General features: G+C 39.9%; 2 protein-coding genes across 9 annotated transcripts in view; one reads left to right on the top strand and one right to left on the bottom strand.

The window, feature by feature from the left end:
• The window catches only part of TOPBP1 (DNA topoisomerase II binding protein 1), a 25513-nt gene extending 22868 nt beyond the window's left edge, over positions 1 to 2645 (top strand). For all 3 annotated transcript variants that reach the window (XM_062569428.1, XM_062569429.1, XM_062569430.1), the window contains 3 exons: positions 914 to 1003; positions 1434 to 1595; positions 2008 to 2645. In XM_062569428.1, the coding sequence (XP_062425412.1) occupies positions 914 to 1003; positions 1434 to 1595; positions 2008 to 2151 (396 nt within the window). In that variant the 3' untranslated portion in view covers positions 2152 to 2645. The remainder of the gene's footprint in view (positions 1 to 913; positions 1004 to 1433; positions 1596 to 2007) is intronic.
• CDV3 (CDV3 homolog) lies at positions 2267 to 21029 on the bottom strand. Of its 6 annotated transcripts, none has more exons than XR_009957607.1 (7): positions 20540 to 21029; positions 18568 to 18647; positions 16709 to 16845; positions 15455 to 15614; positions 7261 to 7387; positions 6729 to 6805; positions 2267 to 3519 (listed from the first exon to the last, which is right to left on the bottom strand). XR_009957607.1 is itself a non-coding variant. In XM_062569432.1 (5 exons), the coding sequence occupies exons 1-5, from the start codon at positions 20768 to 20770 to the stop codon at positions 7363 to 7365; spliced, it is 633 nt and encodes a 210-aa protein (XP_062425416.1). In that variant the 5' UTR covers positions 20771 to 21029; the 3' UTR covers positions 6834 to 7362. The 6 variants fall into 6 exon arrangements, 3 of the variants coding, with proteins under 3 accessions (XP_062425416.1, XP_062425415.1, XP_062425418.1); XR_009957608.1 differs by lacking the exon at positions 2267 to 3519 and adding an exon at positions 4448 to 4979; XR_009957606.1 differs by lacking the exon at positions 2267 to 3519 and having other exon boundaries at positions 4442 to 6805.

Below are 21029 nucleotides of genomic sequence, written 5' to 3'. Positions count from 1 at the left end.
TCTTAATCTCCTCCTGAACCACTATTCATGGTTGCAAAACTAGAACATGGCTTAGTGTATGTAAATGTCCTCCAGTCTTTAAGTGTATAGTTTTTATGCTTCAGAGCTCTGATTCCCAAACTTGGTTTGTTGGGGGGACCGCAACTGGTACTGGCAGCAGCAGTTCCAAATTCAGTGCTGTGACAGTACAGCACTCAGGAGAGCATTCGTGTAGCTCTAGCAGTGAGTACACTAGTGTGCTTTAAACAGCTCAGCTGGTCAGGATTGGCCGTGTGTGATTTTTAAAGTGCAAGCTCCATAGTCTTTCAGTGGGGTTTTTGAAAGTGGGACTTGGGCTCCCAAGTCCTTTTTGACTCCTCTGTCAAACCAGACGTTGCAATAGATGTCGTGTATTCAATAGAAAGTAGAAACACTGCCAGTGTGTCCATCACATCAGACTTGATTTGCAGGTATTTTACAATAATGTTTTTTAAATGAATGCTTGTAAATCAAATCCTTTGTACCCCTTGCCTACTTGGAAACAGCAATAAGCTCTTGTATGAGGCAACAAGCTGGCCCTAGGTGCTGTATTGCTGTTGCAGTGCTGTTACTGTAACTGAGTAGAGTAACAGTGCAGAGAGCTTTTAAAAAAAGTTGTTTTCAAGTAGCTGTTTTTCTCAGAGATTTGTATCGGTAAGTAAGTGTCTGTTATACTAGAAAGCCTTATGGCCAAGCGTTTTTTAATGGATTGGTTTGTCCATCTTGCTATGCAGAAGCATTGGTTTGGTGACAAGCTGCCTGACTGTATGGTGGTGGCCCAGCAGTTGTATGTTCTGCATGTTGTCTGCCTTTTATAATTACTGGGAGGGGCAGATTATAGATACACCTTTTATAGTACCAACATCCTTTTGGCTAAATTGAATCTTCTATCTAGGGGGCCTTCAGTGGCTGGAAAGTGATCCTGAATGTTGATCAAACCAAGGAAGCCGGATTCAGGCGCCTTCTTCAGTCAGGAGGAGCAAAAGTATGTAGTTTTTTTGAGGGGGGGGGAATAATATGACATTTTACATTGTTTTTGTAGATACTGGTACCATCTCTAAATTGTGCGCTGAGCATTGTCTATGCTAAAGGTCTTACTTGCTTACACAGAATAGCTGAGAACATGGTCGGTGGGTGGGAATAAAAAAAAGCTATGTCTTCATTTTGCGCATAGTCAGAGAAGTCAGTAGTGGTGGAGAGATTTCAGGATAGAACGTCTGGGCCCTGCTCCGATGAAGAGGATCACCCTTTTTGAAATCTACACGATAGTAGAGAACTCAGGGCAAATTTTTATTTCCTATTGGTTTGCTAGTTAATTTGATGAGTGACTTTCTAGGCCATGAAATGCATTTCTCTTCCCTGAGGAAGAAACACAAAAATAAATTCATTTTTGTCTGTCATGTTTTAATCTGCAGGTGTTTTCTGGTCATTCTGTGTCTCTCTTTAAAGAAGCTACTCATCTTTTTGCTGACTTCAGTAAACTGAAACCAGATGACACCAGGGTTAACGTAGCAGAGGCAGCAGCCCAAGGAGTGAACTGCTTGAAACCAGAGTATATCGCGGACTACCTCATCCAGGTGTGCATGCTCAGGCTGTTCTCTGCACCTCCAGCAGACAGGAGACAGGTCATCGTGCCTATCACTTGCAACGACCCAGGCTATTAGAGGCCTTTGAAAACAACCACTGCAGTTGTGGTAGTGTCTTGCCAGTAATTATGGCCACAAAGGCCTCTCCTGGGCATTTTGCTCCTTGGTTTCAAATGCTCATTGCTGTAAGCTGACAGCCTTGTTTCCAGCATTGGGAATGGGATTGGTTGCAGGGTAGAGAGCTTGTAAAGTGTATTCAAGCTGTTGTCATGGAATGTGCCATTTTCTTACTTTCCATCTAAGAAAAGAACTGAAACTGTCCTTTCTTCTTATGAGCATCTCCTTGAACTAAACAAAGATTTGACTTTTTTTTTTCTTTTTTTTTTCTTTTTTCCTGTTGAAGGAGCCACCTCCTCCAATGGAGTCTTACTGCTTGCCAGAAGCTGAGTCCTACCTTCAGAATAACAAAGAACTTGCAACTGGATTATCCCAGAAAAGAAAAGCAATGGGAGAAATGAGCAGAGTCAAACGATCCAGAATACACTGAGAACATTCTCTATTCTTAATTAGTACATTTTTTTAATTCATATTTATATTTTTTCATTCTCACTACAAAAATTAAAAGCTCTGAGTTTCACTTTTAATTTGTCTTGAGTTTACAATAAGTTTCCCATAATAATAATAAGAAAAATTGCTTTGGTTATTGGTAGTTTCTAAAAACTTGGAAAGTACTCATCAAAAAAAAACATAATGAGTAAGACTCAATGTCTCCATAAATGTTACGATTACTGTCACGTTGCTGACTTGTTTAGGGACACCATCCTATAATAATAGTTAAGGTATGTGAGATGTTTAACCCGTCTTCCAGCTGTGTGTTGCAGAGAATGTATGTTCGTGTTGCATTTGCCGCAGAATAACAGACGTAAATCTTTTGGTATTTAATTCTGGGAAACAGGGAGAAAGACAAACAGTAACGGGCTTATAAATTTTGGTACAAATAATAGGTGTACATAGTGACTGTAATAAATTATTTCTATAAAACCCTCTGTTTGAGGCTCTGCCTTTATGAATGCTAACTCTATTTTGTAAAGAGGAGACAACTTCAGAAGTGAAATATGTCCGACCAAACTTCCTCTTTGATTGAGTCTGCAACAAAAACCAGAGGCACAACAGAGATGTTAATCTCCAACAACTGAAAGTTGGCCAGATTAGCACAGTACAAATTAATCTATAGTAACTGTAGTATGTGGGTCTCTGTTTATTGGGAAGTTACTGTATGTCAGTTTACTGTGCTATTCTGCATAGAAGTGCATATCTGTGTGCCTGTTAAATCAGAAGCACTGTCTTTTCTAACAGCCTGTATTTAAGCAAGTGTAATGGCTGCAGCCTGTTTGAACAGGAAAAAAGACTCAAGTGGCATGGGGCAAGTGGAACTGTCTGAGGGCCTGTATGTAACAGTTCAAGTCTGTTTAACTTAAACCTGTAAGAACTAAAAATGCTTGAAAATTGATTGCTTGAAAATTGATTGTTTTGAGGTTGTCTGTTTAGGGGTGAGAGGGCATCTTTTACTTTTTTCTAGCTGCTTGAATAATCTGTATTTTAGAAAACCTTTGCAACACTAACATGGTGGGGATAAAAAAGGAAAAGCTGCAAGTGTCCAAGCCCTAGTGAGACCTGGAGCACCTTGTGCTCATATCTTGATCTAAGTGGGGAAGAGCTATCCCTTTGCTATGGGAGGTGGGGGGAAAGGGGCAAGGAGCCTGAGGCATGTGGGTGTTTTCAGATGAGAAAAACTAAGAATGCAGCTTGCCTTATGTACAGGACAGTACTTGTGCTTCTGCTTCCTCCCTTAATCCTGTGGCTGTTTCGTGTCTAGGGTTACAGTGGCACTGACAAGCAGATGACCTTGAAGGAACTGTCAAGAAGGATAGAGAGAGGGCAATGACTGTAGGGAGCTTGGTTCTCCTTCAGAAACATTGCTGCAGAAACCTGTGGTCCTCCTAGAGCAGTGAGGCTTGGTTAGTGACAAGATCGTCATTGCTGAATTACAAAGCTTACAGAGTCCTACCCTTGCTTTGGTTTGCTTGATCTTAAAAGAAGTGTGATACTTGTTGGTATTAGAGGGTGTCAGACGCTACATTTTTAACATTTCTAACATAGCAAAAAACAATCGTGTTGCTAATGCCTTAAATCACCTTTTGAAGTGCCATTGAAATACAAATTAATTTCCTATTCTATCTGTAAAATGCTACTTTGCAGTTACATTTTCTCTGTGGCTTAGCAGGTACAAGTGTCTGTGTGACCTTTGTCAGCAGCAGAAGGGTAGTGCTGCCTTTGTCGTTTTACAGATGAGAACCCCCTGACTAGGCTGGGACTGTTTAGCTAAGCTTTAGGGACAGAGATGGGTCTGAGATGTGCAGTTCCTGCAGCTGTTGTGAATCTGTATGACAGGCGAGAAGTGGAACCGCTAGTGAAGGTGCAACCCATTAGCTGTTCTGCACCAGCTAATGCTGCACAGCTGTGGCCTCAAACCACCCACTGTGAGCACTGCCTCCTGCCCTGTAACAGGTGAGGTGGGCATCAACGAGGACAGAACCGAGGCTGTAACACAGGGCAAGGCCAGCAGTAGGCAGATACAGGGAAGGGAAAAAGGCCTTTGAGAGAGTGCTCCAGTGGGGCAGCAGAGGAGGAGGAAAGCAGCTGTTACCACCAGAGATGTAGAGCACAAGGCCAGAGCCAACACACATCATGTTTCACACTGTTCTTAGAACAACATGCTTACAGCCAACATGCTGCAGCCAGGCACAGTAACTATTGTAGTTGCTCAGCATCGCAGATTAGTGAACACACCAAGCGAGACAAATGTGGAGGTATAAATTCATTTGCTGCTGTAAGATAAATTTATTTTCTTCACCTTTCTTCACAGGAAACATCACAAAAGTGCTTTACAGTGTTTCACACAGTTACTCTAACAGGGAGAGAAAGGACAACAACTGCACATTTAGAAGTTGTCATACGCAGAAGCTATGATAGGTAAACCAGGGTAAAAAAAAAAAAAAAAAAAGCACTGACAAAATATATATATTCATGTTTTGAACTTAAATTATGACTATAAACATATATAATTATATAAATATACAGGTACCATTAGGTTCCTGTGTAAACTGTGGGGACCACACCGGGATTCTCAGAAATAGATCATACTATATGTTCCGCTTCACTGAAACAGTTTCTGCTGTGCTGAATGGGCTCCTGGCCATGCATTTTCCCACACAGAGAGCATTGCGCTCTCTCTCCTACTGCTGTAAGCATTCCAGTGGCTTTGTCATCACTTCCTCCGTTAACTTTCAGAGTGAGGCATTCCAGTATAGATCACTGAAAGCAAATTCCATTTATAAAGTAGAGAGTAAAGAGCATTATCTCCTCCAGCTCTACCCATCTGGCTGCTTATTGCTCTTCCCTCAGTCATCTCATATTAAAACAATTTCTTATACGTCAGGCCAATGCTGCTGTCTAAATCATAAGCTTTTGTGTTTGAGCTAACAGGTTACTATGAAGAGTTCTACTACTGAACTGTCATGTACTGTGACCACTGCCACTCCTTCCATTTTGCTGTATTAAGCCCAAGGTGCTCAAAGCCAGTTGGAATCAGACACTCAAGCAGCTTTTGAGGATCTAGGTTTAAATACAGTAAACTGCCGTACTTCAGAAATAAAGGGTTATCAATCATATTTATTTGCCAGGCATTTTGGAACAGAAATGAGGCCATGTGTGTGAAGCTAAATCCCTGACTGAAGAAACACAGCAGTGGCCTGTTCTTGCTCAGAGAACTGTGCCCTGCTGGGGAAGGATGGGATGCTGAGCTTGGCAGGATCAGGTCCAGGTACCTGACTGGAGATCCTTGGCATGGTAATAATGCAGCTGAACAAAAGAACAAAGCAATACTAGAGAGTGAAGAAAAGTCAAATACTTCAACTGCACAGCTCGAGTTAGTGACTAGATTTTTGCTGTACTTTGAGCTGCAGAAAATATAAGCGGAGCCAATTATCTAGGAAACACTGTCAGAGTGGCTTGAAGCGCCTTTTACCTAATTCCCAGATCAGAGACACAGTGCTCGGTCAGAAAGAAATAGTCTGTGAAGTATTGAGTGGTTAGTAAATATATAGTGGGACAAGGATTTGGACAGGAGCAAAACTTGGCATCAGTGAGCATCTTTTAAGACAAACGGGAAAGGGTAGAAAGTAAGTCCTGCATTCAGACAAATAAATGGTAAAGCTTCTCATTGTATCCCTTCTACCCCCACTTCCGAAATTATTGAATTTTGAAAGGGGAAAAAAAAAAGAAAAAGAGAAAAAAAAAACTCTGTTCATATTTGCAAACTTTAAAAATCCCTGGCAGCCACATTAGGATTCTGTTGAAAACAATTTGAAAACAATTAAGTGCTATAGATGGAACAGCTAACAGATAAAATTTGAGTGCAAAATCCAAGGTATAACACCCTCTCAACCACATACCCTTGTTAGTACCAAATCCAGCTAGTCTGCATGATGTGATAGTCCAATATTGAGACAATGCAGCTCTTAAAGGAGGGCTCAAGTCTTTTAGGATGTACAGCCTACTATTTATGACACCTTTGCATCTATAAACACAGCATTATTCATAAATGCAATCAACACTTAAAGGCTTAATCTTATTCACAGATGTAACATCTCTAAAGTATAAGATGAGAATATAAAGAGATGAAACAAACCACAAAAAAGACTAAGCTTGGCCCCAGTGTTGCTGCACCTACCTTCATCCCAAATATTATAATTTTAACGTCTAGTATTACTACAGCTATGCTAGATTAAGTGTGCCTGAGCCTGTTTGCTTTTTTGAGACAGCATAATGCATCTGCTTCATCTCTGCCAGATTCAAAGAGAAAAATAACCCAGAAATTTAAAGCAAGTTTGCTATGGGACTTTTTTTTGTGCTTGACTTTGATGATTGTTACAGCTCATCTTCCAACAAGATGATCTCAGATTAAGTTTTAATGAAACTGATCTCAAGTGATAGAAATAAAGAGTAACTCCACTGAAACCAATGAAGTTAGGCTGTAGGAGATCAGATTCATGCACCTTTTACCTGTTTCTCAATGCATTTGTTCTCTTGTATCAGCTTGTTTTTATGGTTTGAATCATTTTGTTACAGTTGTACATACTCTGAAAGAGATACAAAATAAGTGGTTTGTTTATTAAGAGAAAACTTATGACAGCATTTTAACTAACAGGTTTCTGTAGGCAAATTATTTCAAATAAAGCAGGTTATAACTTAGTGACTTTAATGCTACCACAACTGAGCTAGAAATAAAATTCAATACATAACAAAAGAGACAAGAAATAGAATAGAAAAGCTCAAATCAAAGTTAATAGTAGCATGCCATGCTAATCACTGATAAGGATAGTGAATTATATACAAGAAATGAAGATTTGAGTATATAGGATGGCAAAAGCTAATGCCCATAGAAAATTATTAGGTGTGTCAGCACTAGGGAAGATGGCGATTGCCAGGGTAAGCTAACTAATTGTGTAAACTTGGCAAATCAATGGCAAATGAATGTCAACAGGAAAGAAAACACAAGGCAATGAATACTGGAAAGGCTTTAAACCACTCATACATGCTCTGGTGGATTCTGAATTAGTTGTGATCTTTCAAGGGGACGATCTAGGCATCACCATGGACAGCTTGATGAAGACATCTGTTCAATGTGTAGTTTCAGTCAAGAAAGCGAATAAGATGTTAGGCTGTATTAAAGACAGAACAATATGGGAAAATATTACAGCATGTATTTCTCTTAGGTCCTTAATGAGTATTTGCTGTTTCATCATCAGCTTAAGAAGAGACATATCAGAAAAATACGAGAAAAGTGCTGAGAAACTGGCAGAAGCAGCTCTGCATAGCTAGAAAGATAGTAAGAACAAGGCAATTTATTTCTGAAGGCAGAAAAAAAAAAAAGAATAGATGCTACATATCTTAAAAGTACTTTATGACCCTTTCTTCATCCAACCAAGAACAGGACATTCCTCAAGGTCATTTTAAGCCAACTGCTGATCTGCTGACATCATTGCTGCATGAAAAATACCACTCATCACCATACATAGGTTAAATGTCCTCTATATTATTCTTTAATGCTTGCCATTCGGCTAATTAAATATTTCCTATAAAGCAACTGCAATAGTTTGTTGAACAGTAATTAATTCTGACAGAGAATTGTCGCGATTGATACATCTTCACCACCACCTCAGAGGTGCTGCAATGATGAAGTATCTGTAAGAGAAAATAGCTGCCAGGCCTCATCACTCTCCCCGTCCAGTATCCACCACGGCTCCAGTTTGTCTCCAGCAAGCCCTCACGTTCTCTACCTCTATTTAGAGGCCTGCTACAAAATCTGAGGGATGAACCTTGAAATTAAGAGCAATAACAAACAACGGCATATTCATAAAAATCGTTTGTGTTCCTCCAGCTGCAGTTAACGTAAAGAGCAGCAGATACTAGTAAATAGTGTAACCAGCTCTCTGCATTATTATTCCTTCCTACCCATCCCTCTGCTTATTGCCCTCAGCTTTATCTTCTGAGCATTCCCCTTCGTTATCCTAATGTTCCACAGAAACCTCTCCAAATACAACTATTTCCCTTTGTCTCGTTTTCTTCATCTTCTTCCTCCACAGCTTGTCTTAAAAAACAGATTTAGAAAATTTTCAAGTTCAGGCTTGAAACTGACCCCAATACTTCCACTGTACCTGGATGCTACTTCAACTTAAATGAGGATAAACAGTAAAACGAGTGCATATTTACACGTGGAGAGGGGAAGAAACCTACATTCCTCCTACAAGCGACCACTTGGTCTCCTGACATTAAGTAGATGAAATCATGATTGTTATTCACGAGTGAACTTCACTAGTCCACAGAACCTGAACAAACTTTAAGACAGCCACATTGAAAGAGATGGCTACTAACTGTGAGCAGAATTTTATTTCAGTCACAGAGTTTACAAAATAGAGCAATATTGATCTTAATGTATTCCACATAAAAACAAAAAACCTCATATTAATATACCATTCCGGCTGCACAGTTGATCACAAAAAGAGGAAACGCCAGATGAAATTCTCGGCCTGAATTTTGCCCTTGCCCATACAGTTTAATTATGTGGTACTTAAACAGAACGCATATTACATTCTGCAGAAATAAGCTTTCCCCAAAGTAATATTAAAATATCAAAACCTTTTTATAAATGTTTACAGTTTGTCCTTCTACAGCCCCAGCCCCAGCACTTGGCAAAGAACAGCTTTAACCTCACAACAACCCTGTGAGGTAGGGTGTGGTTTTTTTGTTTGTTTTGTTTTGTTTTTAACTGTATTTTTTTTAACAGCTGGAGAAACTGAGGCAAAGTGAAACTGAGTTACTTGAAGTTAACATAGAAGTTCAGTGGAAAAAGCAAGGCAAAATCCCACTCTCTTGGTCCTATGCTCTTGCTACAGAGCATACATCCTTCTTTTCACTGCACATCATTTTAGACGATACTTTTCGTAACAGTTTCCACTACACTGCTTTTTCCTCATGATTTGTTAATACTGTGGTACATTTATATTCTAAGCAGCCCATTGAACTTCAGTAATTTTGTTATATAACATATTCTAAGCAACTGAACATAAAATCAAGATGTATGTACCATCAGTAGATACTTCACAAAAAAGGAAACTTACCCAAAGCAATTTAAATCAGTGTCTCTGTTTTTGTCATATAGAAGTAAAAAGAGCTCTTAAAAAAAAAAAAAAAAAAATTACTTCATAATGAGATTGTCTGTTTTTATCATTCGTCCTTTCTTGGTTCTCTCTTTGGGGAATTGGTTAGACAGCTGTGTACCAATAAGACATTCTACCCTCTCTCTGGACACATTCCTCCCCCCCCTTAAAAAAGGAAGGAAAAACCCAGTAAGATGCTTTCCCCAGCTAGTGAACTTCAAATATTTTTGCTGGTTAAATTCAGATGGACCTGTCACTTCTGGGTACAGTACTTCTCTGTAGTACTTTTCCCCCCTTCAAACTTCCACTCCCCTCCCTACCTCAAATTGTACATTCAACACTATTATTTGGCAAAAGGCCTTGCTGCTCCCTCCCTCTTATCTTCCCAGTGTTTTACCTGCATATTTTCCACTATTTCTCTTTTCTCTCTCTCTCTCTCTTTTTTTTTAATACAACACACAATCATTACTGCTTCTCCAAACCAGGATTAACTTCCTCTGTGTTCTTCCCTGCTGTCGTTTCTTTTTCCGTCTCCTAGACCTTATAAGTTCTCACATCACACTTTCATCCAGGCAAGCTGATTTTTAAACTTTTCCTGAAGGACTGATCACCAAATGTGTTAAGGCCTCTTCCTTGTATGCACCTAATTTAGATATCTGAAGTTTAAGTAAGAACATTTCTTAACCTCCTGAACAAAGCATGTATTTACAATTAAAACTGTTCTGTGAAATTAGAAAGCTGAAGAACAGGAAGGGGCAGTTTAGAAACCCCTGTCAGACAGCAAAACCTGGATCAGGGCTATTGGTAAGGATTTGTTTAGTAGTAAGGATTTTTCAGTTAAAGTTGAGTTTCTTGGGCCTCTAAGCAAAGTAATTATGTGAAAAATGAGGTACTAATTTCTCTAACTCAGTATTAGAAAGAGTAATGTAACTACCTACAGAATATAAACAAACAACTTCATATCACATGAAACCATACTGTGGCATTTGAAAGAAAGCCACTAGAAAGTTTAAAATTACTCAGCCAGGATAGGGAAAAAAAAAAAAAAAAAAAAAAAAAAAAAAAAAAAAAAAAAAAAAAAAAAAACGCAAACGCTCAGATAAGCAAATTCCAGGATGTGTAGTCCTATTAATTTTATACTGTGTTTCTGTAATGTAAATGTCAAAGAAGTCTCAGCTATGCTGTGGTGAAAGAACTTCCAGAAACAAACAGATGCAGTCCAACACCCCCCCCCCCAAAAAAAAAAAGTCCTATGATGACAGAAGTCTAAAACAAATTCAATTTATTCTTAAGTTTTATGAAGACAGTTACCTTGAACGGTTGACACTATTGGTAAAGCCAGCTACAAAGAAAAAATAAAGTTAGAAAAACTGAAGCAGCATGAGAGGGTCACTTAGTTGTCAATTCCTCTTCACTGGCAGATGAGATTAAACATGATAAAACTGAAGCAATAATAATAAAAGGACCTTAAGGCTCTCCTGGATTTATCATGAACTCTAGTCATCATAGCTCCCAGATGCCTACAGTCAGCATTCTGAGAGTCCAATTTTGTAACAATTGCCTCATTTTTGGCATTTTAACATTCCTTAAATACAGACTATACAATCAAGAACACATTCAAATTGTTCCTTTCCAGTAAGCTCTGGGCACTTAGCTGCTCTACTACAGCTTCATAATTTTATACTTGCATCTGAGGCCAAAGAAAATAATACTGAACCTTTAAACCAAAAATTAATAACTAAGTCACCATAAAAGTATGTTACAGGATAGGAATTTACCTGACATGGCACAGAATTATGTTTTATTGACTGGGATCAAGAATCTCACCTCTACAGTTGCCAATCTTTCATTTATAGAATGAGGCTTCAATGAGCATTTTAAGAGGAATGGAATGGGCATTCTTAGCATGCCTCAAATGAATGTAACAACTACCCAGATAAAGTTGGACTTGAGAGTTTCAAAAGTATACTGAGCTTCCAAAAACTATTTATTTTCAAAATATCAGGCGTGTAGAACATTCAATTGCCACAAGGAAGATACTGATAACTGGTATTTTGATAGTTGCTGGCACCAGTATTTAATTCAAAAACACTCTAAAAGAGTGTCTAACTTCCCTGTGAAAACATTCTGTACTATGTAAAGCTACTGCACTTCAGGGTTTCCTCCCCCCCCCCCCCCTTTATGCTTCCAAAAAGGAACTGGAATGATACATGTAAGCAAAGTGTCCCACAGCCTCTAGTTATCAGTAGCAGACAGACTCTTGTAAAGCTAATGAACAGCAGCAACCTTCCAGTTTTTCATCCTGTAATTCAGCAGAGCTACCTTAAGTGAAAAGCAAATCAAGACTTCATTCATATTCAAAACAGTCAGACTCAGAACAGTCTTATACAGTTGCAGTGGTAAGAAAACATGCTGACAAGTAATAAACTACGTGTCTTTGTATAAAAGTATCATTAATATGCACTGCCATAAGCTGTTAAACATAGCTCACCTGACCATAAGGCTGACTACCCACTCCACAATCTTCCCCTAAGAAATCCAAATAGTCTGCATTTGCTCAGCTGTTGCACGGTCATAAACTAGAACTAAAGGTAAAGATTCATTAGACTCCAGGATCCATGTATATTTCCATTTTATTTGATTTGCAACTGTTTACAGGGTTTTCTTGAACTGCCAGAAGTCATGCCCAAAAACTCAAATAAAGAAGGTACAATGGACAGTCTCATCTACCCTTCATACAGTAGATAAAAACTTGATTCGTGTGCATTGACAATCTCAATCTCTTTAAATGTCACAAAAAGTGTTTTAAGATTTCACATTTCTACTACATCACCGAGTGACGTGTCCATTTACCATGAATTCCACAGAAGTCTTTACTGACAAACCAACAGTTTTGCTGGCAACAATGTGTTTTCAAGGAAGATACATGGCTCAGAGTCCAACACTATTGGTATCAGTCTTTCAGTGGGATTTTGTTTTCAAAAGAAGTCTCCGACTTTAAGAATAGTCTCTTGAGCCCTCTATTTAATAGCAGCTTCTAGCAGAAGTTTTAAAGACAGTTAATTCTGCAAGGGCAAGGCCAATTTTAGTCTGTGCACAAAGAACCAGGTGAAACCCCAGGCCCACTGAGGTCAACAAAATTCCATTGCCCTCAAAGAAGTGTATTTAAAGCAAGTCAGCAGTTAGTCACCAGGAACCCAAGTATGTAATTCCCGCACTATCCTCATCTTCTACAGATACACAGTACTCCCACACAAGTAAGCAAGTTTTGTTTTGTTCCCTTGTTTTTCTTGCAACTCTTATAGATCTCAGCTCTCTTTTTTGGCATCTATTCTGAGAAACCTCAGCACTGGAGCATGCCACTTCATTTTGCTTCTGGTGTAGGAGTTGAGAGAAGAGAAAAATAGTTACAGCAGGACACTTTCGGTACTTGTCAGATTTTGTTCACCAAATCAAAGCTATGGGCAACATCCTATACTCTTAGTATGTAAGTGCCATTTTGCCTACTTCCACTAAATTAAGTCAGAGATGAGAAGAACTTAAAAAAGTCACCGCCTTTCATTATTACTAATATTCCTGACTTTGAAAAAAACCAAAAAAACCCAAAAAAACCCACCATTTAGGAGTTTTAGAGGATTTCTGCCTCGGCCTGCATGCTTCACAGAAGTAGCCAAACAAATAAGGCTTACCAAGCTTTAGTTATCCTTCTGTATACAAAGTCATTTTGGTCGTAAAGTAACCACTGTCCTTTAAACAAATATGTATTTTTAACAGGTAAGTTTTATCTAGTATTGCTACTGCCATGTATCTTGCATTTTAAAAAAGGTAAGCTCTGAACAGTATAGTCGGAGTCTGCATATCTGTGTCAAATCAAAGCTCTATATATCTTAGTGCTTTAGGGTAAGAAGGATCAACCTCAGGACAAAAAAAAAAGAAAAAAAAAGAAAAAAAAAGAACCTTATTTCACTGTAACATCTCACATTGTTATTTAAATATGCTGCAATTTGATACCAGGAACAAGGAAAGCATTTTTGTGGGGAAAGAGAAAAATGTTTAAACATACAACGGTGAAAATGGCTAATTCAAACAGACCATTCAAACTCATCATTCCTCAAATCTGATTCTGAATGAGCTTTAATTAGTTTTGCAGTTACCTCAGTACAGCTATCTAAAAAGGTAAACAAACTACAGCTCTGTGTTATGCTTGGATAGTATGAGTGGTAAGGTATGCTCCAGAAGTCTCTAGTAGGCTATGGCTACACATAACAGGATTCCTCAGAATGGGAATAGAATAGGTTTCCTCTCATTAAGGTCACTTAAATCTTTGCTATAACAAATTGGAACCAAATGGCTGACTTCTGCAGGATTTCTGACAGGAATCCAGTAGAGCTGGTTTCAAGTTTCAGATGGCCACTAAAACAGCTGTAACCTTCTCTTCCAGAAGTTGTGATCCACATGGTGTCCACAATGAGTGCAGCAAGTCTGAGGTAGTCAACCTTTACGAAGGCTCAGTATCTGAACATAAAAAGATTTTGAAATGACCACTGGCTGTAGGTATCTTTGAGCAATTAAAGAACACTGATGACTCTTGTTCAATCATTTACATTAATTTGCCCCATATCCAATGGAGAAGTTGTAACATATTATGCTTCAGAGTGCAGGAGAACCAATCACTTACTTCAAAGCAGTCTGCACTTGCTGCAGTAGATCCAGCAGAAATAAGGTGGCATGTTCATCATAGCCGTTAGCTGTAGTTTAGTTACCTTAGCAGAAGTGTTACCAAAAAAGCATTCCTTAATTGTAATGTGTATGCAGCTCTACTGATCCCCAAGCACAGCATACTGGTTGTCTAGCTGAAGTTTAAGTGCCTGGTTTTTTGAGACCTCATCCCTACCTCTAGTTTTGTGTTTTACTACTTCAAAGCTCTTCTCCATTTCTTTATCCCTAAGGGAAAATAAATGTAATCAGTAAATATCTTATCACTAGCTTGTGACTTGTGAATTTCTAATAGATTTCCACCCCATCCCAACAAAAACATTTTTACTACAAACACAGAACATGAAGGTCTAGAGTTTTTACAGGACAGCCAAATATTCCCAAGCAAATCTTGTAAAAACCATTCGCCACAATCAAGCTCATCTTCCTGTACAATTCAGATTATATTCTAAATTTCAATATTAACATTCTCAAAATAGGTGTTAGAAAAGTCTATTCACTTTGTAGAATGCTGACCAGTAATCAGAAGAATATATGTAACTGAGTGTACCACACATAATGTGCTATGTCAGAATAGCATTCAGAGATTTTCATCCTAGCCCAATATACATCATTCAAGCCCTAAAGGATCAATGACAGCATGTCTCATTTACCAGAGAGACAGAACTATACCAGCAATAGAAAGAAAAAATCCAAAGCTTCTGCTAGGCTGTGTCAGTCAATAACACACTGAGAAATCAAAAAAGACAAGTGATTTAGGTATTAGCCTAGCTATCCCTTCTGCAGGGAATGAGACCATGGGGAAAAAAAAATCAAGACTCTCAGGCAGTGAGAGATTAAAGTCTTGAACACAACAAAATACAACAGGTTTCAGTAAAATTGGAGGACTCATCTTTCCAACCCAGGGCTCAAATAGCAAGTTTTTGAACTTCACATTCTTCCACTTAAGCCACCTTCACATTTCTAATGAGAAGGCAGCATACTCAAATATTCTGTTCATTTCTACTGATGGGTAAACAGCACAGAGACTCACCACAGCTGGTGTCTCAGCACTTTATCAAGAGCAGAAACACTCCAGATCAGGAAAAATCCTTCAGTAAGTCAATTAGATGGATAACATAACTGTCACTCTTGTCTGGCTATCTCACTGGGTTATTTCCCACAAAACTGCTTTCAAGCCCTCCAGAGTTGGAAAACACAGTTAAGACCTCTCCCATCTCTTTGCCAGATAGAGAACAATTTCTCTCAGCTATTCCTTTCCTATGGAGAAAGCTACTGGCTTAATCTCTATAAAACAAGAACTCAGAAAACACAGTTAAAATGTCTGTTAGGGGATTAATGAAATGTACTTACTTTCTACTGTCTACAAGCTTGGCAGTGGATTGCAGTGATGGAAACTGCGTATCACTATAGATTTCTGGTGGTCCTTGCTGTGCTCTCCGTGGCCTGCCCTCTCTGGCACCAGGCGGCCTGTATACACCACCGGTTTGCACTGGTTCTGGGGCTTCCGTAACTGTTTATAAGAATGAATTTTAGACAAGTAACTAAGTTTGCATTCATCCCCCAAAAGGCACAGATCAAGAAAAAGATAAAAATATTAGGACTAGTATGTTTTTGCACCTTCTAATGCTCTGGAGGCAAACATATTAAACAAGTCCAGAAGTCAGGTGTCATATAATTTAAAACCTGCTTATTAGTCAAATTAAAGTGTGGCTTGATTGTAGTGCCTCACGTAATTCAGAGCATTAGAACCACTGAACAAAACTTCCTACATCTTGTTTGCAATTTATTAATAGCTTGCCTTCAAATCTGAAGTTCTAACATGTAATTTTGTATTTGTCAAATCTCATTTCCAGCACCTCCACAGATGTAGAAGAGAATACTCAAGTAGTTCATACTTAACGCAATAATCTACAATGAAGTAACACTGATTAATGAAAAAATAATGTACTTATTAACTTTGCATGAGGAGTTCATTTGTAAAAACAAGAGACAGAAAACACAGTAGCCCACTTTTCAATGAACTGCTCAACAGAAGGAAGTTGTCTGAACTCAGACCATTGCTACCTAAATAGTTTATCTCCACTAATATTATGGAATCGTATTTAACCAAACCTGAAGCTCTGTCCCTGTTAAGAAAAGCCTCTTTTTGCAATACCATATTTCCTGTAACCCACAATCGACTTGAAAAGAGAAAAAAAAAAGTACCAATTATTGAATCCTGCTTAGCAAACACCATATTAGACATCAGACAGTGACTGAACTCCAGCTTACTGTCAAAGCAGTTTTTGTAACAACAGAAACATTTCAACAGATTCTTTGCAGATAGCAAAGTATACGGATCTCATTCAAAGAAGGGATTATTTTTTCTACTTTTGAAGGCTAAAAAAAAATCTCCCAAACCCCTCATGTATGCTCATCTGACAGCACTATCAATTCAGTTCCTCAGATCCCTTCAAAAGAAGAATTTCTTATTTGCTTCTAAGTATGTAAAGCAAGCCATTGTATCTCATGAGGTGTCAGGACAGGATAGTTGCCTCCGAATAACTGAAATTCAACCAGATACAAATCTTCTGACTAAAGAAACCCCTCCCAATTTAAATTTACCAATTGTTTCAACAACAGGTGCTGGTGCAGGAGCTGACTTGTTCCAAGGACCAGATGATTTGTCCACACCACCTCCAGCTTCCTCCCAGTTGTCACCTGGTTCTTCTCTTTTTTCACTTTCATCATCTTCTTTTTCACTATGAAAGAGAAATGGTAAGCAACACTTTACAAACAGAGGTCAAAAACTTGCCAGAGATTACACAGTCACCAAGAAGAGACTTCATAGCTACTGCACAGAAAATGTTAGATTTAATCAGACTATCTTATTCCTGTAATCACCATACTACCACTTCCCTCAAAACAATTTTGTCACAGTGCTACATAATTCAGTGAATAAAATGAAAAATGAGGGGAAAAAAAAGGTCAAGTTCAAATTATACTAAGCAGCCAAGTAAATTATTATTTTGAACTTAGAAGTTTTTTAGTAGCACAATTAGTTTTTTTACTAGCACAATCACATATTATGAAAGTGTGCTAAGATAAGATAAGCAGAGAAAGCAGTAAAGGACTACGCTTTCTTCTTGCACAATTTGCAGCAGTCAAGAGGAAGAAATTGTAAAAAAAGTAGCAACAGAAAGCATATTCTAAGTCCCTTTTCCTTGTTTCCACTGCTACCTGAAAAAACTTTTACCAATATGCAAATATGACCTACTGAGATTTATTCATTTATTTTTTGAACAGTCATCCAAGATTAGAGAGAAAAGTATCATACACTTTTTAAAGATAAAATAGTCTAAATAGAAGATACTGTCAAGCTTTTGCTTAGGAGTCATCAAAGCTTTTCCTTCACCCCTAATAGTCACACACTCAAAAATAATTAGCCAGTGACAGCTAACCTAGAAAGCTATGTGGTATACTAGGATATACACAGAGGATCAGGATGTACAGGACAGTCTAGTTAAAAAACTCAAAACATTCATCAGAAGAGCAGCAGCATGTCTGAATACAGAAGATCATACAACACCAAATCCTACTAATCAAGAATGGTAAGCTTTTTGGAAAAGTAATAATTGGAACAGTCTTATCAAAAAACTCCCTGTCATTTCTGAAAACTAAATGGCCTTCGGTAACAACAGCCTTTGATAGTGTAAAAACAATCATATGAAGCTGGATTAGGGGCACAAACACATCGTTACCCTATTTTAAAGTACAATCATAAGCAGATGTCTACAAAACAACAAGAACAGAGAAAACATATAATCTTCCCCCCCTCCCCTTTGTGCTCTCAGTGTCCAGCTATTTTCAGCAAAGAGATTTCCTGAGGCAGGCATGTCTTTCTAACTGTTACGCTACTCTGGAAAAAACTCATAAATGCAGTCCTAAGGGTTCTTGTCAAAGGACACTAGTTTTACCAACTATACTTTCACACTCCTGAAATAAAAATGCAACTATTCAGGCACTTACTCCCCCAACTGAGATGCTGAGTAGATTGAATCACGTCTCCTTAAAGCAATCCAGTGATTTGGAAGGCATTACCACCCTGCACTTTTCTCATAGGCAAATTTCCAATTTCCTATCTTTATGATCAGAAGTGTGAAGCATTTGTAAAAGAGTGGTAAATGCCCCTCTGCTCTCCCCCCAAAATACACACATGCACAAACACACACACACACAAAATGCATGTGTGTGAGCACAAGAGCACACAAGTGAGCAAAAATACCAACATGAGAGATTTGGGAAATAAGAACATCTGCAGACAACTGTCAAACTTCAGTTACCTTGCAGCAAACAGTTCTATATTGGCAGAAACATACAAACTTCTATTTAGTTGGACACCATGGAGGTAGATCTCCAAGAAAGAAACTACTTTTAGAATTAATGACTGTTATTCTGGGAAGTAAAACAAACAAAAATAGTACCTTATTTGCATGGACTGAACTCTAAGACCACTATAATCAATTTCCTCCTTCTGCTCAAACTCTTTCCAATCATCCTCTTCCTGTAAGAAAAGAAAAAAAAAATGTATTATAACTTGTTCCCATCTTTACACCAAAAGCACAATGGAGGACATAGCAAAGGTAATAAATACAAAGAGAAAAGCCGCAGTTCAAAAGCAAATTGGTTTTTGTGCACTATTGCCAACAGGGACAAGCTTATCCCTCCCTTAACTTACTGTATTCCATATACAATGTACTTGTGAGCTAATTTTAACCCTCTGAACAGCTAAAAAATGCCTCAGGAAAAAAAGAAAAAAAATCACTCAAGTGAAAGAAAAACAAATGAACTCAGGAATACGCCAGAGAAAAGTTGAGAGAAATCAGAGAGTAGAGAACAGGATCATGCAGTCAAGAGTAAGGAAATAAGGTCTCACTGACAGTGAATGTTTATGACAGCTTGGATGCACACAGAAGCTTTAGCTTTACTTTCTCAGTCACCTACTTCCTATGAGCCAAACAGTAAGGAATATTCCAATATATAAGAGCAGCTTGCAGTGGATTTATGACAAAGATTAATATTTTTACATTTGACTTTTTCAAGTTCACAATATTTATAGCCTTATGTTTTTAAATAGTGATTTTATGAAAGACATGTTCTAATAAAAAAAGTTAGTTTCACAAATACAGCAAACTCAGTGTACAAAACCAGTAGAAAACTAGTCTTTGGAGAGTGTTCCTGCAAGTCTTAAAACTGAGTTTGATAAAATGTTTGGGGAAAGAGGGACCCACCCAACTGGAGCCAGTTTTGTCCTACTGCTTAATCAGCAGTAGATCCAAGGGTTATTAAAGTAGGCCAAAAATGGGCCAGAACAGATTAGTCCTCTTATGCTTCTAGGCCCAGCTTTAAGATACACACAACCCAATTAATAGTCTACATATTTCCTACACTTTACACAAAGTGCAGTTCTCCTACTTGGAACATGAGGACCCTAAGGCCTGCTAATGGTATGATCTCCTTCCTGCTCAACAGATGGGGAAACAACTTCTTTTAAGAAAACTGTCCTAGGACAACATTATCCTACGCATCCTACGTTACCAGCTTCAAGCAAGAGAACTTTTACTATGATCTGCTTTAGAGTAACCATGTAAGTGGAAAGTGCATGGTATCGATCTGGTTGCTGAAGACTAAGTCTTTTGCAAAGAATGGAACTCTACAGCTCTAAAATGTTTTTAATGTCTTGCACCATCTCCTCTAAGGCAACACTATATTTTCCAAACCAAAATACCCTCCATGTTTATGATCTTTATTTCTAACTTTTGTACAAGTTTCAGTAAAACGAGATATTATTTTATAAGAAAATGAGAAAAAAAGTCACTGAAATTTTATTACCGACTTTGATCGCTTTAGAAAGCTACTGTAGGTATCAAGCTCCCCGAGTCAAACGATGTTAGCAAACATAACAGTATTTCTCAAAACTCGTTCTGAAATACACGCTACGGCCAATTGTCAGGCATCAGCTGAGCTACCAGCTCTGAAGCTTCCCTTGCAGTCTAACCGTTTCGCTGTGACACGGCACAAAAAAACTACTGGCAGTAAAACCCTTCTTGGCAGGGGGAGGAAGGGAGGAAAAAAAAACGAAAAGAAGAAGAGGCTGGGCACCCTTCGTCTGCGGATCCAGAGGGGTTTTTATCGCTAAGGCCCCGCCGTCACAGGGCCGGGCGGCTCGGGGCTGGCACCTGGCGCCGGCACCGCAAACCAGCGCGGGCTGCGGGCCGCCAGGAGCGGCGGGGAGACACCCGCGCGGCGCGGCGGCCCCGGGCCGGGCCAGGCCGAGCCGGGCCGGGCCAGGCCGGCGGCGCCCCCTGCCGGCAGGAAGCCACCGGGAGGGCGGAGGGAGCGGCGACCCTTCCCCCACCCCGGCCCGGCCCGGCCCGCGCCCTCTCCCCGCCGCACCTTGGTCTTGGCGGAGCCGCCGGTGGAGGAGGCGGCGCCGGAGCCGCTGCCGTCGGCCGGGCGGGGCCCTCCGGCGGCGGCGGCCGCGCTGGAGGCGGCGGCGGCGCTGGAGGCGGCGGCGGCCGCGGCGGCGCTGGAGGCGGCGGCTCCCCGGCTGCTCTTCTCCTTCCGCTTCTTCTTGTCCCGCTTGGCGAAGAAGTCGTCGAGGCTCCTCTCCTCGGTCTCAGCCATGGCGGCGGCAGCGGCCGGGCGCGGCGCGGCACGCAGCGACGAAGGGGCGGCGGGCGGCGGCCAACAGGTGAGCCCCGGCGATGGCGCCGGCGGCGCTGCCTCCCGGCTCCCGCCGGCCCTGGCCGCGGATCGCGAGCGGCGCCGCTTAACGGCTGCGGCTCGGCAGGCCCGCGCGCGCCCGCCCCGACGCGACGCCCGCAGCGAGGCCGCTTCCGCCCTCCACGTTGGTGGCCGCCGCTTGACACGGCCCGAAAGGGAG

The sequence above is a fragment of the Rhea pennata genome, chromosome 2, assembly GCF_028389875.1.
Source record: "Rhea pennata isolate bPtePen1 chromosome 2, bPtePen1.pri, whole genome shotgun sequence".
NCBI lineage: Eukaryota > Metazoa > Chordata > Aves > Rheiformes > Rheidae > Rhea > Rhea pennata.
Note: the sequence above shows the minus strand (reverse complement) of the source record. Positions and strands in the feature narration are given on the sequence as shown.

What these genes read in the sequence shown, in the direction of transcription:
- CDV3 (XM_062569431.1), bottom strand. Translation starts at nt 20,770, where the DNA reads ATGGCTGAGACCGAGGAGAGGAGCCTCGACGACTTCTTCGCCAAGCGG. An exon ending in GTTCAGTCCATGCAAATAAG is followed by an intron (nt 16,846 to 18,567) that starts GTACTATTTTTG and finishes TCTCTTTCATAG; the next exon opens with TGAAAAAGAAGATGATGAAA. An exon ending in AAGCTTGTAGACAGTAGAAA is followed by an intron (nt 14,330 to 15,454) that starts GTAAGTACATTT and finishes ATTTTCCCTTAG; the next exon opens with GGATAAAGAAATGGAGAAGA.